This window comes from Cyprinus carpio, chromosome A22 (assembly GCF_018340385.1).
Source record: "Cyprinus carpio isolate SPL01 chromosome A22, ASM1834038v1, whole genome shotgun sequence".
Classification (NCBI taxonomy): Eukaryota; Metazoa; Chordata; class Actinopteri; order Cypriniformes; family Cyprinidae; genus Cyprinus; species Cyprinus carpio.
The window spans coordinates 13,284,707-13,300,896 of NC_056593.1; the positions used below are offsets into that span (position 1 = coordinate 13,284,707).

The 16,190-nt window shown below is 34.8% G+C and overlaps 2 protein-coding genes across 2 annotated transcripts; one reads left to right on the forward strand and one right to left on the reverse strand.

The window, feature by feature from the left end:
• Window positions 1-258: 258 nt before the first annotated feature.
• LOC122134896 (xaa-Pro aminopeptidase 1-like) lies at window positions 259-11,202 on the forward strand. The gene is made up of 20 exons (XM_042711953.1): window positions 259-392; window positions 1,787-1,908; window positions 3,148-3,211; window positions 3,776-3,880; window positions 4,147-4,239; window positions 5,096-5,239; window positions 5,369-5,464; window positions 6,083-6,164; window positions 6,248-6,458; window positions 7,420-7,509; window positions 7,592-7,642; window positions 7,781-7,839; window positions 8,122-8,199; window positions 8,288-8,359; window positions 9,155-9,215; window positions 9,368-9,437; window positions 9,523-9,696; window positions 9,810-9,886; window positions 10,130-10,228; window positions 10,896-11,202. The coding sequence occupies exons 2-20, from the start codon at window positions 1,792-1,794 to the stop codon at window positions 11,013-11,015; spliced, it is 1,863 nt and encodes a 620-aa protein (XP_042567887.1). The 5' UTR covers window positions 259-392; window positions 1,787-1,791; the 3' UTR covers window positions 11,016-11,202.
• A 124-nt stretch (window positions 11,203-11,326) lies between these two features.
• Window positions 11,327-14,564, reverse strand: si:dkey-246e1.3. The gene is made up of 4 exons (XM_042711954.1): window positions 13,844-14,564; window positions 12,363-12,491; window positions 12,119-12,215; window positions 11,327-11,648 (listed from the first exon to the last, which is right to left on the reverse strand). The coding sequence occupies exons 2-4, from the start codon at window positions 12,445-12,447 to the stop codon at window positions 11,327-11,329; spliced, it is 504 nt and encodes a 167-aa protein (XP_042567888.1). The 5' UTR covers window positions 12,448-12,491; window positions 13,844-14,564.
• Window positions 14,565-16,190: the final 1,626 nt, after the last annotated feature.

The following is a 16,190-nucleotide window of genomic DNA, read 5'->3' on the forward strand; positions in this document are numbered from 1 at the left end:
AGTAGCATAACTAGTTTCAGCATTGATAGTAATAATGTTTCATGAACAGCAAATCAGTATAATAGACTTGTTTCTGACACTAAACATGTCATTTTTTCTTTATGTAAACAAATGTAACGTAACGCATTACTTTTCATAAAAAGTAACAAACACTATAAGTTACATTTTTAAACATTTTATTTATATATAATTTAAAATTTACTATTTAAAATGTATTCCTCTATAACTAAACATGTAAAACATGTGACTAGTGTGCGACTCGCTGCACGCGTCACGCGTCACGTCACATGAGCGCACGCATCATCACTGTAATGGCAGCTTCCTTTTCACGCTAACACACGGAACAGCAGAGTTTTACCACTAGTTTACATCTCAAGGCTCGCTTCTCTAAGGTAACTGGTGAATTGTTTGCTGTCAGTCGTTCGCTATATGTGCTCCACGCTCAGGAAACAGCGGCGGATTGTGCCTCGTGAGAGCAGCGCGAGTGTTATTGTTGTTGTTGTCACTTGCGTGTGTTTTGATAAATGGAGAAGCGTTGGCGCGGATCGCACATTTTTTCTCATTCGATGAGAAAGAAGATATGACACAAGTACAAATAAATAACACACGTATGTTTGCAGATTAGGATCATTTATGTTTTGGAAAGCATTCCATTTGGATGAACGATACGGAAACTGCCACACCTACAACGGACAAAACATAATAAAAAATAACTGCCAAACAAATTTTCTTTGGGTTTAATTTAATTCAATGATGCGTTGTCACGTCCTCGTACACTGCCCTTGATAATCGATTGTTTTAATTGTTTAATTGTTTATGTTGTCGAACTGTGGATCCAGTTTATCCAATGAGCTGTCGATATGATAATTCCATCGACCTGATTGGATGATGCAAGGTTTGCCTTTGAGAACAGTGCGTTTTATTTGTGAATTAATGAATGAATGAATTAGCACAGACCAAAGGGGTTTTAACCATACACATAAATAAGAAGTAATTATAAAATCACTGGTTAAATATGTAACCATATATATATATATATATATATATATATATATATATATATATATATATATATATAAATATAAATAACTGGTATTTATAATATCTGTGACTTGAGTTTCCTGGAATCCTTAATAAAATTCATTATAGTAACCATGCTTTCCACTAAAATAGCATAGTACTTTTATTAGTACTGTAAAATTATAATATGGTCCCTTTATAGAAACAGTGTAAACTTGAATCAGAATATATATTTATTCACTAAGTTGATTCCTTCATTCACTGATAGCAATGACTTTGAAAGAGAAGGTTTAGTGAGAAGAACCAGCACAACTCTTCAGTTTCACATTTGGTGATGGTTGTATGATCACAGGGCAAGATGGCAGTAAATCTTTAACTATGGAATGGTCGCAATATGCCACCTAAAAGAGACTATCTGTGCAAGGTACAGGTTAATGATCTCATATCTTTCCAACACTGAGCTCCACATTACCAGTAAAGACTCAGTTTCACAGAGAGAAAATGGCTTCAGGTTATTCTTTGTTCACAAAAACCTTTTTGTTTTTTTGCACTGTGCAAGTGTGTGTATATCTGTTCTGTCAATGCTTTAGTAACTTGTTAATTGTGATTTCATATTGATAGACTTAGCTGATATCACTGAATCTAATATCAAGGTTGCATTTTTTTTTTTTTTTTTGGTCTTGGTTAACAGGTCTAAAAGTGAAAGGTCGTGTGTATTAGAATTAGATCTTGACTGAAATGTTACATTGACCACTTCTCCCAACAGACGCTATGTCCCCAAAGATCACAGTGGAGTTGCTCAGGCAGCTCCGCCAGGCCATGAAGAACAGCAAGTACATCACAGAGCCCATCCAAGCATACATCGTCCCATCAGGAGATGCACATCAGGTGATACACTAAGACCTGCTCTAAAAACCTTGAGCTGTGCTCCACAAATGTGATTCCTGTGATTTATAAACATTCCAACTTATAAACACACGGCCTGTGATTTAAATATATACAGCTTGTGATGTATAAACATGTAAGCCTATAAACATACAACTCGTGTTGAATAAACATTCAGCATTATAAACATAGCCTGTGATTTAGAAACATTCCGGCTTATAAATATAGAGCCTGATTTATAAACACACAACCTGTGATTATTAAACTTGTAACCTTATAAATATACACCCTGTGATTTATAAAAGTGCAGCCTGTGATTCGTACTGTACTATATACTGTTTTTATAAACTTGTCAGCTTATAAACATAGAGCCTGTTATTAATAAGCTTTCAACTTGTGATTTACAAACATATAGCCTGTGATTTGCATAAATACTGTTTGATATGTTTATAAACATTTCACTGTTGAAACATAGAGCATGAGATTTATAAACTTTAAGCCTGTGATTTATAAATATATGGTCTGTGATTCATTTCAACCTGTGGTTTTTAGACACACAGCCTGTGATTTATAAATAAATGGTCTGTGATTCATCAACATTTCAACCTGTGATTTTTAGACACACAGCCTGTGATTTATAAATGTACAGAGTGTGCAAACTCTTTATTGTTTCTAAAAACAAGTGTTATTTATATAGCTTTTGCTTTCTAAACATTCAGCCTGTGATTTCTAAACATACAGCCTGTTATTTATAAACATTCGGCCTGATTTATAAACGTACAGAATGTGATTTCAAGAAAATACTGAATGTGGTTTATAAACATTACACCTTATAAACATAGAACCTGCAATTTATAAACATTCAGCCTGTGATTTATAAATATACACCATGTGATTTGTTTTTAAAAAACATTTAACCTTATAAACATCCAGAACCCTAGAACCAAAAAATGACATCATTCACTTAAGCTGCTGCACTGTAATTTTGTGTGTGTGTGTGTGTGTGTAGTGTCTCTGTCGTGCCTTTTAAATTCTATTGTGTGAGTGCTGGGCTTCCCTCACCCCCTCCTGATTATGAAATCACCTCTGATTACATGCTTGCGTGTGACCTCCTGCCAAGTGTTTTCTTTCATTCTGCTGGCTGTTTAAATTAGCAGTAATTAGGACTGATTGCTGACAGAGCTGCACTCACTTTTTTCCTTCATCTCTCTCTTTTACTCGCTGCATCCGTCCATCCCGCAGAGTGAATACATCGCGCCCTGCGACCGCCGTCGTGAATTCATCTGCGGATTCAACGGCTCTGCAGGTGCGTGCAAAGGATTCACTTTTATAAAATGAACTATAGTGACATTTAATTCCGTTTTTACTCAGTCACAGCGGAGATTTATCAACTATAGAGTTACAGAAACATTATACGTGAACACACACCCACACTGGAACAGTGGCATTCATATAAAGATATCGATTACTTGCATAAATAGAAATAGTTCAAAAGCAGAAAATATAATCCCAGATGTAAAAAACAAAACAAAAAAAAACAACATGGCAATTCTTGACATTGTTAAGGCAAGACAATGCTGTTCACTCAACTAAATCTCATTCATTCAAAGAAAGGGGAAGTAAAACTGGGATTTGAGATTTATATGTTATGACTATGAAAGGGCGCTTATTGTTTGTGATTTACAGCTCAGTGGTGTGACAGATTTTGTACTGTGGTGGCCCATGTGGGACACAGACTCATTCAAGGGTGGCATGAAGCATAACCCAACTTAAACATTTAATCAGTGATTTACAAATGTGCAGACTGTGATTTGTAAGTATACCACCTCATAAACAAAGAGTCTGTAATTTATAAACATGCTTGTTTCAGGGACTGCTATTGTGACAGAACAGCATGCTGCTTTATGGACAGATGGGCGGTACTTCCTGCAGGCCAGCCAACAGATGGACAATAACTGGACATTGATGAAAATGGGTACAGTGGATGATAGCAACGTTTTATGACATGCAGTTGCTAGGTCATTACATTTGTTATCAGATTGTTGTGACGTAATCGTGAAAGCATGTCAGCCAAGGTGCTGCTTTTCATAAACCATTGCAAAACATTTATTAGAACATATTATTGAATGTGAGACTGAACTTCATGACTTTACATAAATCATTCTTGAGCTTTACAATGATTAGTGTATATGCAACATTGTTCAACAATCGGAATATGATTATGATGTTTTGTATTGTCAGGACTGAAGGAAACACCGTCTCAGGAGGACTGGCTCATCAGCGTTCTCCCAGAAAACTCCAAAGTGGGAGTTGATCCTTGGATCATTGCTGCCGGTGAAGAATTCCAGAAGACCATAATGAATATAGTTTTGCATTCATACACATATTTATTTTCATTTATATTAATAGAGTTGTCAAGCAAGTTTTTATTATTTATTTTTTTATAGGGGAACATTTTATTTCATTTACATATGTATACAAATATATGTTAGTGAATTCAAAAATATATTTTTATCAAAGTTATATTAATATTTTTATTTATTTATTTTTTTATATATTTTTGTGAAAAGTATTAACTTGTTAAAATGTAGAATATAGTTATCCATACAAATATTTTCATTCGTATTTTTTCTTTACATTTTTGTACAAATATTTTAGTGAATTCCAAAGCATTTAAAAAAAAAATAGTAATAAAATTATTTTATTTAAAAAATATATTTATAATTAAAATTGTAAATGATTTAATAAATATATTGAGTAATTATTTAAGAAATCTGATTTGTGTCAATGCGCATGACTTTTAGTTTAGACTATTGAAATTAATTAATATACATCCATAAAAAATAGTATTATTCATATCAGTAGGGCTGTCATGCAACATTTTCTATTTTTAATTTTTTTATTTTAGCCTCTTTACATATTTACAGATATACTGTGTTTTGGTGATTTCAAAATGCTCTGTTTTATTAAAATTATATTACTATTTTTATTTTACAAAAATAATTGTGTTACTATTAAATATTCAAGTTTTATATTACTATTTTTATTTAAAAAATATAATTGTGTTACTATTTAATATTCAAGTTTTAGCATTCATTTGTATCTCTTATAGTATTGTGGAGAAATCTTAATTATTTTAATTGTTAGATGTCATGCAGGTGCATCATGTGTCTGTGACTGTGTTTCTCAGACCAGTGGAAGAACATGTCGAAGGCTTTGAGCAATGCGGGTCATTCTTTGGTTGCGGTGAAGGACAATCTCATTGACGCCATCTGGGAGGATCGGCCACCTCGTCCCAGCACCAAACTCATCACCCTGGGACTCAAATACGCCGGTCAGCACATCTCACTGGATGATAAACAATATAGAAATTTGATCCTGAAGGTCAGTCATAAAGCCTCTACACAAGTTTGTGCCACAATAAAATAAGAAAAAATGTGTTTGTTGCTTTTTCCCCATGCAGGTCTCACCTGGCAAGATAAAGTTACAGCTCTGAGGGGAAAAATGGCAGAAAGAAAGATTTCCTGGTTTGTGGTCACAGCTCTAGATGAGATTGCATGTACGTATCAAAACAGCATTGTGTGTGTGTGTGTGTGTGTGTGTGTGTGTGTGTGTGAGATCTTGTGTGTTTGTGTTTGTGTGTGTTTTGTGTGTGTGTGTGTGTGTGTGTGTGTGTGTGTGTGTGTGTGTGTGTGTGTGTGTGTGTGTGTTTCACGACTCAGCCCTTGTTCCCTCTCCACTTTCTTATTAACCCCAGTTAAAGAGCTCTTGTGTCAGATGATGATAATTATGGACATAATTGCATAAGGGACAAGCTCGTTTTGCCATATTTAGGAGGAGAACTTTTAAGTATATTTACAATGTTGCTGTAAATGTAACTTTGCCATTGCAGAAATTAATTACATTTTAAAATATATTTAAACAGTTATTTTAACTGTAATAATGTTTCAGAGTATGACACATATTACTGTGATTTTCATCAAATAAATGCAGCCTCGGTGAACTTGAGAGAAACATTTCATTTTAAAGTTGAATGCTAGTGTATCTACATAAGGTTGTGTGTGTGTGTGTGTGTGTGTACATCTTTTTATTATTTACATTCTTAAGACTTTTTACTGCATGAGAGAAGATTTATGAATTAATACTGAAAATATGAAATCTCACTTTCTCTCCACAGGGCTTTTTAACCTGCGCGGGTCAGATATAGAGTACAACCCTGTGTTCTTCGCCTACGCGATCATCGGCATTAGCAGCATAAAGTAAAAATGCATTCCTGATTTTTCACTTTATACTGAAAATTTCCCAGATTTCAAATGAGCTCACTTTTTTTTTTTTTTTTTAGATTATTTGTGGACAGTAAGCGTCTGTTGCACCCTGCGGTCCGGGAGCATTTGGAACTGGACAGCCCAAGCAAATCAGAACTGACCATACAGTGTTTTTCATATGAGTCCGTGTACACAGAGCTGCAGGCAGTCTGCGTGGCGCTGGCGCCCAAAGAGAAAATGTGGATTTGTGACAAGGCCAGCTGCGCTCTTACACAAGTCATACCCAAGGTGAGGCAAGATAGTCAGTGATTTCAGAGTTTGTGGCTCAAAAGTTTATACTGATATATTATTACTTAAATATATATATCAGTATATGCTTTCAATGTAGATCATATTATGGAAGTTAAATGGTTTTTGAATTAATTTTTTTTTTTTTTTATGGTTGCAATATGACCCATACTTAATAGCTAAGGAATAGTTTATCAAAAAATGAAAATTAGCTGTAAATGTACTCATCCTCAGGCCCTCCAAGATGTAGATGAGGAACAGATTTAGAGAAATGCATCACATGCTCACCAATAGATCCTCTGCAGTGAATGGGTGCCGTCAGAACGAGAGTACAAATAGCTCATAAAAACATCACAGTAATCCACACAACTCCAGTCCATCGGTTAATGTCTTGAGAAAAGAAAAGCTGCATGTTTGTAAAAACAAATCCATCATTAAGATGTTTTAACTTTAAACCATCACTTCTGGACAAAATACCAGTCCATAATCAATAACAATGCTTTCTCCAGTGAAAACATCCATCCTTTGTTGTCCTCTCACATCAAAAACCATTTTAAAGCGTTTTCTCTTGTAAACATTGTTTTATCTGTGCATATTTTTCTCCTGAATCATTAGATAAATATAAAGGACTCATCTTAATGATGGATTTGTTTTCACAAACACGCAGCTTTTCCCTTTTCAAGTCATTAACTGATGGACTGGAGTCTTGTGGATTATTGTGATGTTTTAATCAGCTGTTTGGACTCTCGTTCTGACGGCACCCATTCACTGCACTACATTTCTGTTCTGATGGAGAAACAAACTCATCTATATCTTGGATGACCTGTGGGAGAGTAAAGTTTTAGCAAAGATTAATTTTTGGATGAACTATTCCTTCAAGAGGTCTTGATATTTAACTTTTTCCATCTAAAGTGGCTGAATGTAAATAAATATTATTGATTAAAGAATTGTAACCGTCCAGGCCCACAGATCTGCAATCCCGTACACACCCTTATGTCTGGCTAAAGCCGTCAAGAACCCCACAGAGATCCAAGGCATGAAGATGGCACATGTAAGTCCATGTGCCTAGAGATATTTCAGAAATCTTAACAAAAAATTGGTTTATTTATACTCTTTATTTATTTTTATCACAGATCAAAGACGCAGTGGCGCTGTGTGAACTTTTTGCATGGCTGGAGAAAGAGGTATCATTGTTTACAGTTGTATTATTCACTTGAAATATATTCTGGAGTATTACCTGATGTGTCTGCTATTTGTAGTAAAATTTCCTTTTTTTATTGAATGAATGAAGAAAATATAACTTGTATTTTTCATTCGTACAGATTCCCAAAGGAAAGGTTACAGAGATATCAGTGGCAGATAAAGCAGAAGAACTGCGTAGGTGAGTCAAACACGCTGCATATGACCTGCAAAAAGAATCTAATAATGAATTTATCCACACACGATGACTTGATTAAATTGGTATATATTTCTATAAAGAACTGCAGCATCATTATACTGATGTCATGTTTAGCAGTGAATTAAAAATGCTGCATTACTTCTTGTTTTTGTCTTGTATGAGATTTTGGCGCAACTAACTGGTGATCTGTGGAACTGCAGACAATGAGGCTGTAAAAAATAAAAAATAAATACTCTCAATTGAAAATATTCTCTTTCTATCTAGTCAACAGAAAGACTTTGTTGGGTTGAGTTTTCCAACCATCTCTAGTGTGGGACCAAATGGTGCTATAATACATTACAGGTCAGCTCTTCTGATAATCCAGTATTTAAGGAAACACCTAGTGGAATTTTTATTTTATTTTTAAGAATCCTTTTCTGTTGTCTTTTAGGCCTCTTCCAGAAACCAACAGGACTCTTTCTCTAAATGAAGTTTATCTTATTGACTCCGGGGCTCAGTACTTGTAAGTACATGAACACTGCTCAAAAGAAATGACAATCAACCTAAGATCACATGTATTTGTAAAGTTAGGTGTTCCTGAGTGAAATTAAAGTAAAATAAAATATTTAAATATGTATATGTGTATATATATATATATATATAATTTTTTTTTTTTACACATGCATATATGCTATTTATTGCAAAAATGTAAAAAAAAAAAAAAAAAAAAAAAAATGTTTTTGAAAGCAGTTTCTTATGCTCACCAAGGCTGCTTTTATTTAATGACAAATACAGTAAAAACAGTAATATTGTGAAATAATATTGCAATTTAAAATAACTGTTTTCTATTTTAATATATTTTGTATATATAGCAATTTATTCCTGTGATGCAAAGCTGAATTTTCAGCATCATTACTCCAGTCTTCAGTGTCACATGATCCTTCAGAAATCAGGAAATCTTTTTTCTTATGTTGAAGTTTTTGCTGCTTAATATTTTTGTTGAAAACGTGATAGTTTTTTTTTTCCAGTATTTTTTGATGAATAGAAAGCTTAAAATAACAGCATTTATTTTAAATAGAATTTTTTTATAAATGCCTTTTTTTAATAAATTTAATGCATTATTTCTATATCAATTTTCCTTTAAGAGTGTAAATATTATTGTATATTGTAATAAATCATTTTAATTTAACAGGAATATTTATTTAAATTGTCTGAAAGAGCAATAACTCTATATTTAAATATGTAAATATCTGAGTTAAAATAAATACAAATAATATCTACTATGAAATGATTTTTTTTTATTATCTGTGGTATTCAGAGATGGGACTACAGATGTGACGCGTACGGTGCACTTTGGGACTCCTTCTGATTATGAGAAGGTAAATAGTAAACAGAAGATAATGATTTGCAATTTTCATTATTATTAGAATTTTTTTTCAAGATCAAGCTCTCTTCCTACTTTACAGTCTGAAAACTATCGGTCTACCCATAATGCTAATACTTCTGTCCTCCCACGCTCTGATCTCCACAGGAGTGCTTTACATATGTCCTAAAGGGACACATCGCTGTCAGTGCTGCTGTTTTTCCCAATGGAACCAAAGGTATGTCTTTAAAATCACCTGAAGCAGTCTTACTAGTGAAGTGAGAGAAATGTTTTGTTGCAGTGGACTGTGCTCCTGTGTGCAGGGCATCTGTTGGACTCATTTGCTCGCGCTTCTCTCTGGGACTCTGGGTTGGACTATCTTCACGGTACCGGTCATGGCGTCGGATGTTTCCTGAACGTGCATGAGGGTCCGTGTGGCATCAGCTACAAAACGTTTGCAGATGAACCTCTGGAGGCCGGAATGATTGTCAGTGATGGTACGGAAATTTAATAATTATTTCTTATTATTATTTAAGTGATATCTTTACATCATACATTGCAAATGACATCTAACAGGTAAATTTGAGTCTTGTGCATGTTTTGTTTCCAGAGCCTGGATACTATGAAGATGGATCTTTTGGCATTCGGCTGGAAAACGTTGTCCTGGTAATTCCTGCCAAAACTAAGGTAACTACTGCATCAGATCACACCATCATCTGTTCATATTAATGCCTAGAAAATACATTGATTTCTGACACAGTTCATTTCAAAGATGCACTAGGTCAATTTTTGTCCAAATGTTTGTGATGCTTCATCCACACCAGTAGGTGTCAGTGTTGAGCCCAAGATATAACCGCACTAAACAAAAAATGATGCATCTTTGAGAGCTCTAGTGTATGTTATTTCAGCTTTTCCTTTCTTTTCTTTCAGTATAACTACAGAAACAGAGGTAGTCTGACATTTGAACCCCTCACCCTGGTCCCCATCCAGCTGAAGATGATCAACACAGACCTGCTCACACAGAAAGAGGTAAGAGCAGGCCAATAGATAGTAGGGTATAGTTGTATAAACACCCCCAGGTAGCATGCTAATAGGCTGTTTGTAGTCTGTTTGTAACTATGAAAAAAGTCTCATAAATATTGTTTGTTTCAAAGTGTTTATTTATTTCACTGCTGTGTGTGCTCTTGGATGGGTTAAATGCAGAGCACAAATAGCGAGTATGGGATACCATACTTGGCCACATGTCTCATCATACATCCTTTTTAAAGCCCAAAGTATACTTTAGTTTTGACACAAATGTTAGCATACACTTGTAGCAGAACACACAGCCTTTCAAAGTAATACTCAAGTAGTTGCATTTCCAGTAGTTTGTTGTTCAATCTCAGTGGGTCAGTGTTGCCACCTTGTGGACTAAGTAACTAGTGCAAAAAAAAAAAATATATACAAAAATTCAAAATACATGTGCAAGCAGTTATAAAAATCTGGCTACATGCGATTGCGTACTTTGGTAATGACAATATTTACATCATGTTACGATTAGGTCATTTACATCAAATTACATCAGCATACATGTAAACTTGCTTAATGCTTGAGACCTCGTGTGAGACATTTGAGTACATAAATCCTTTAAACCACTCTGAAATGGCTTTCATTATAGCATGGATTGCTGTAATAATGCATATTTGTCATCCTGCAGCGTGATTGGGTGAATGACTACCACAGGAAATGCCGGGAGACGGTTGGGGCGGAGCTCGAGCGGCAAGCCAGGAAGGTGGCTCTGGATTGGCTGATCCAAGAAACTCAGCCGATTGTCTAAAAATATTGTTGACTGATTTTTTTGTCATCATCATCATAACGATTGCCAGTGATTTTTCCCTTTTGTTCTCTCTCTCAGTCTTGGTCTCTATCTGCTCTCCTGGTGGATATATTTCACTCTCTGCTTCTTTTGTAAAGCACGCTTTCATAAGCTGTTTTATGAGCCAATTAAACAGTGTGGAAAAACATGCACAGCCTTTGTCTTACACAAGCATTCATTTACATTTTAAGAAAAAGAGCAGCACGGACATTCTGCTAAACGTCTCTTTTTGTGTCGTATCACATGATGGTGAGCAAACTGTGCCTTAAATACTACCTTTCTACAGCTGCATGTAAAAAAATGGGCGGGGCTAGGATGATGCCGCTGTTGGGGTCGTTGGCGTAGTCCTGCAGTGGGAGAGGGGTGTGTATGGACACTGTGTGAGGGGGGATCCTGTCCTCCTCGTGTCCTACAGGCAGAGGGTTGGTGTAGATGTAGTGGATGTGTGAGTTGTCCTTCAGCCCCTCCTGTCTTCTAAACAGGGCGAGCGGGTTACGACAACTATGGGTTTTCCTCACACACATAACACCCGCTGGCTCTTCAGGAACCTCGCAGGCCACGGCGCTCTCATAGACGTGTGCCCGCTTACACTTCCTGTGACACAGAGATACATAACGTTACAGCTGTTAGGATCCAATAAGATGGTCTAGACCAAATAAGACAGAGCCCTATAAGAGACCTGGCGATGGAAAGAAAACTATTTCAATGCTTTTGCATTCTCTAAACATTGGAAATTCTTGAGAAACTTTGCAATTGCACTCAAAACATTTACATTCTTTTGCAAAAGTACTGCGCTTCTGTGGAAAACTTTGCATTCACTCACAAAAGTTTTTTTTTTTTTTGCAATAAAGTTTTTTTTTGCGATAAAGTTTGCAACTGCAATCAACAATACTTTTGGAAATGAATGCAAACTTTCTCTGAGAATGCAATACTTTTGTGAGAAAACAAAATCATTGAAATATTTTTTTTTTCTCCCAACTCATATACTTCCATCATCGTTTCATTGCCAAATAATTCCACATTTTCAAGATTTTTTTATTATTTTTTTACATCTGTTCACTCACCTTCTGTGTCTTCGGTACAATATACAGCTGATGATTCCTGTCACCGTCAGGATGCACAGAGCTACTGAAGAAAGGGTGATATTGAACACCTTGACTTCTGTGTGAGAAAAAAAAAAAATATATAGATAAGCACATTTGTTTGGTTTTGAATGATAAAACAGTAAAATATACTGTTCAAGATGACACGTTGTAATTGCCAAATGCTAGCAGATCACATAAATGATTTAAAACACGGTTTACTCACCATAGAGAGCGGCCTGTGTTTGTGTGTCATTTGATTCCAATAAGGCAGGCCCGTTAAAAGACCGATCGATCCCTGTTAAGCTCATGCTGATGATGGCATAGGCCAAAAGTGACCAACAAACTGGTCGGTCTGGAAGGAGATGGTGAGAACATTCATTAGTATGAAGCCATGTGACTATGTGGATTTGTTTCCACAGAAACACAGAAATCGCCCCAGTGCCTCCTAACTTCATTCAACTTTGACAGTGTGGGGTCTTTAATCATCCCAGAAACACAGCAAAACCGTACGTTTTTGGGCCTTATACAAAGAATCCAGATCACAAGATTCATCTGGAAACTCGTTAAAAGTGTTTGCGCAAAATAAAGAGGAAACTTTCATATCATGTATGCAGTAGGCTATCTCTTTCGGTCTGAACAGATAAACACAAAGCCTACACTCATTAGCATCCATGCTTCATTTCATCTGGGACTTTAAAAAAACAATATTAGCTACACAATTAACCCTGGCTCTGGACATGAGAGTGCTGGAAAATAATCCCATGATGCTCACACACGTTCCCACATTGTTTACAAAATGCTGCATATTCTTGTTTAACCTTCAGGATTCTTTTCTGGAAGAGTTGGTTTCTATTTTTAGACAATTTCCACTGGTCTTTCTATTTTTAAAAATAAACAGATATCGACTGAACATTCCTTAGACATAAATCTACACAAACACTGTGAATCTGGCCACAAAGGGTTTTGTTTTTTCTTATTTTTTTCCCCCCAAGACTGAGACGGCCCAGTAAATCATAGCGCAAATGCATCATACATTTTCAGTGTCTTCATACATGCTCTGATAATATCTGGAGAGATTATGAAAGCTGTTCCTTACAAATGTCAGAAAATAAAACCAGACCTAACTTCAAACGTCATATTTGTACAAGAAACATATGTACACACATCAAGTAAGTACAGTAGTGAAATAAATGTAATGATTTCGTCTACTGTTCACGCAATGCTCACACCAACCTCTAGATATCAGTGTTGACCCTCAAATCATGCCGTACTCAGTCTATTATTATTAATGTCAGAGGAATATAATACAAATTATAGACACGTGAAATGTAGAAAAGCATAGAAATGTATAAAACACGCATCTGTCTTTCAAATATTAAAGAATAAATACAGACACAGGTAGCTTTGGAGTTTAGCATTGTTTCATTTGTTTTCAAACCGATATTTTTGATTACTATAGTCTCCGTTTTCTTGTTTTCTTCGGCGAATGTATAAATTGGCGACTACAGTAGTAGCCTAAAAGTTAAGAAACGGGTTGTTTTCAAACACTACGGTTTCTCTTGACTCTTAATTGACGAAACGTTCAGGTGATGTTGAACTCGTTATATGCTCATCATGTAACGTTATAAGTGTACGTTTCTACACATTAAATCTATAACCGAGTCATATGAATTGCAGTAGGTCAAAAATAAACATCAGACTTACCTTATAAATTATTCGCTTTGTAAAGCACGCGCAGGACGTGACAAGGTATGAAGTAAATATGGGCAATAAAACGAGTCATATTTCACATTACAACACATAAACCGTTCTGAGACGTTTTGTAATGATTCATGAATCATTGGCCTCTGAGCTGCAGATTTATTGGTTCTGCACTCAATAATATTTGTGTTTGTAAACGCAGGCCTACCAGTTTTTCTGACTTGTTTGGCTGTTGTGTCTGGTGATTTTATGGCAAATGGAAATCAAGTATTTTCTTCTCTTTTTAGACATATGCTGAAAGGCACAATCATATAGCACCGTATTTGAAGCCTGATACCAACATGTGGAATACATTACCATCTCGTTTGGTCTCCAGCCTAAACACTTGTTGTTGGGTTTAATTATTTGTATAAACGTGTTTCTCTTCAAGTTGTGCCAGATCAGTAGATTTGATGCAGAACCGTGTGCCCGGCGCATGAGAATTCATGGGATCACTCACTGCCCTCCTCGGTGTGTTTGCTGGACAGCTTGCTGGGTAAATCTCAGTTATATTGGACTCAGACATGGGTCAATGAGAGGCTTCAATGCTGATTTATGACAAATGCCAGTTATAATAACACAGAAAGATCATTCTCACCATACGCCAAAGGCCGCCACACAAATACCAATCAGTTCTTGTGGGTCGTTCACAGTGATCTGCCTACAGTTTTCAAAAAAAAAAAAAAAATCATTTCACAAATCAGTATTGTTCCTTTAACAGTATAAGCCCAATACAGATGTAAGCATAATCCAATGAAATATTAATAGTGTGAGAAATTCAGTTTGAACCATGTGGTGAAAAAAGTCATTCATTGGTTATATATTAGGCCTAATATTTTTACAGGGACAGTCACAGCATTGAGGCGTATATTCAGAATACAAGAAAAAATAATGCTGAGTTTATATCTAGCAATTCTGAGAATTTTGAGGAAAAGAAGTCTGAGTTGTGAGATATAATCTCAGAATTGCACAAATAAAAGTTAGAATTGTGCGATAAAAAGTCACAGTTACCTTCAGATGGTGCAGATTCCTATGAAATGATGATTTCACCTGCCAAAATTTGCCAAACAATGTGACCACAATAACAGGTGAGTGACAAACTCACAAAAAAATCATAAAGTGCATAAGAATGTCATTACACATTAAAAGCATTATGTTTTTATTTCAATAAAAGCTACATTTTATGTAACCATTTATTTTATTGGGTTTATGTTGTGCAAACTGGCAGTCTGATAAAAAAGAAACATATAAAAATAAAATGTTTACTGTCCTGCTAATTATATCCGAATAAGTCCACAGCTGGAAATGAAATATCTCAGTGAAATATAGACAATAAACTGCATCCAAAATGGGAACTATTTAAGTGGATGGCGTACATAATATATCAGTAGTTTTATATGGACCATGACCCATTAAACAGACTAATAGGGGCTTTGTGACCCTAGTTGACCCTACATACATACAGAGGATAAACACGGGATATTTATAATGCATAAACACACAATATATACAGTACATATGGACATGCAACACAGAGTCACAGGCACAAGACGCATTATGAAAACAAATATTTAGTTGAAAGTAAAATTTTAAAATGCAAAAGTCTAGTATTAAAACCCATTTTATATATAATGTTCTAACAATTTGCAGCAGTTTCCTGAAGAAAATAGTGAATAGTGTTATGCAACGTAGTCTTATCTAAAGCATCAGAACATATTCATTCATCTGAGAAATATTGCTTCAGAACCAGCATTGAAATATAAACACACAAGGTTCTTAGTCTCAAAGTCTGACTTCATCAAGCAAAAATGTAAATCAAATTTATATTCTTCACAAAGATGCTTTCTTCTGCTTTATTTTTAAGGTTTGAATTATTAAAGCAAAATTTTATTTTATATTTTTTTTCTTTAAATAACCTTTTTTTTGTCATTGTTTGATGTTACATTTATTTAGTCTCATTGTAGGTTTGGTTTTATTTTTGGTTAGACATTTGTGTAACTCAGACTCAGCGTTACTTTACTATATGTTACAGTATATGCTATTTTTATAGATTTTTTATATTTTCAGTTTTCAATTTAATTTAAATCTAATTCTTTAGCAATTATATGTAATAGTAATATTTATTTATTTTATTTTTTTTAAAAAATATATTTATTTTTTGTTTGTTTGTTTTGTTATTTTTTTTTTTTTTTTTTGTTTTACAATTTCGTTTTTGTTTGTTTGTTTTGTTATGTTTGAGTTTTAATTTTAGTCGTTTTTTTTTCTATTTCGTTTCAGTTTGTTTGTTTGTTTTGAGTTTGTAATTTTCAGT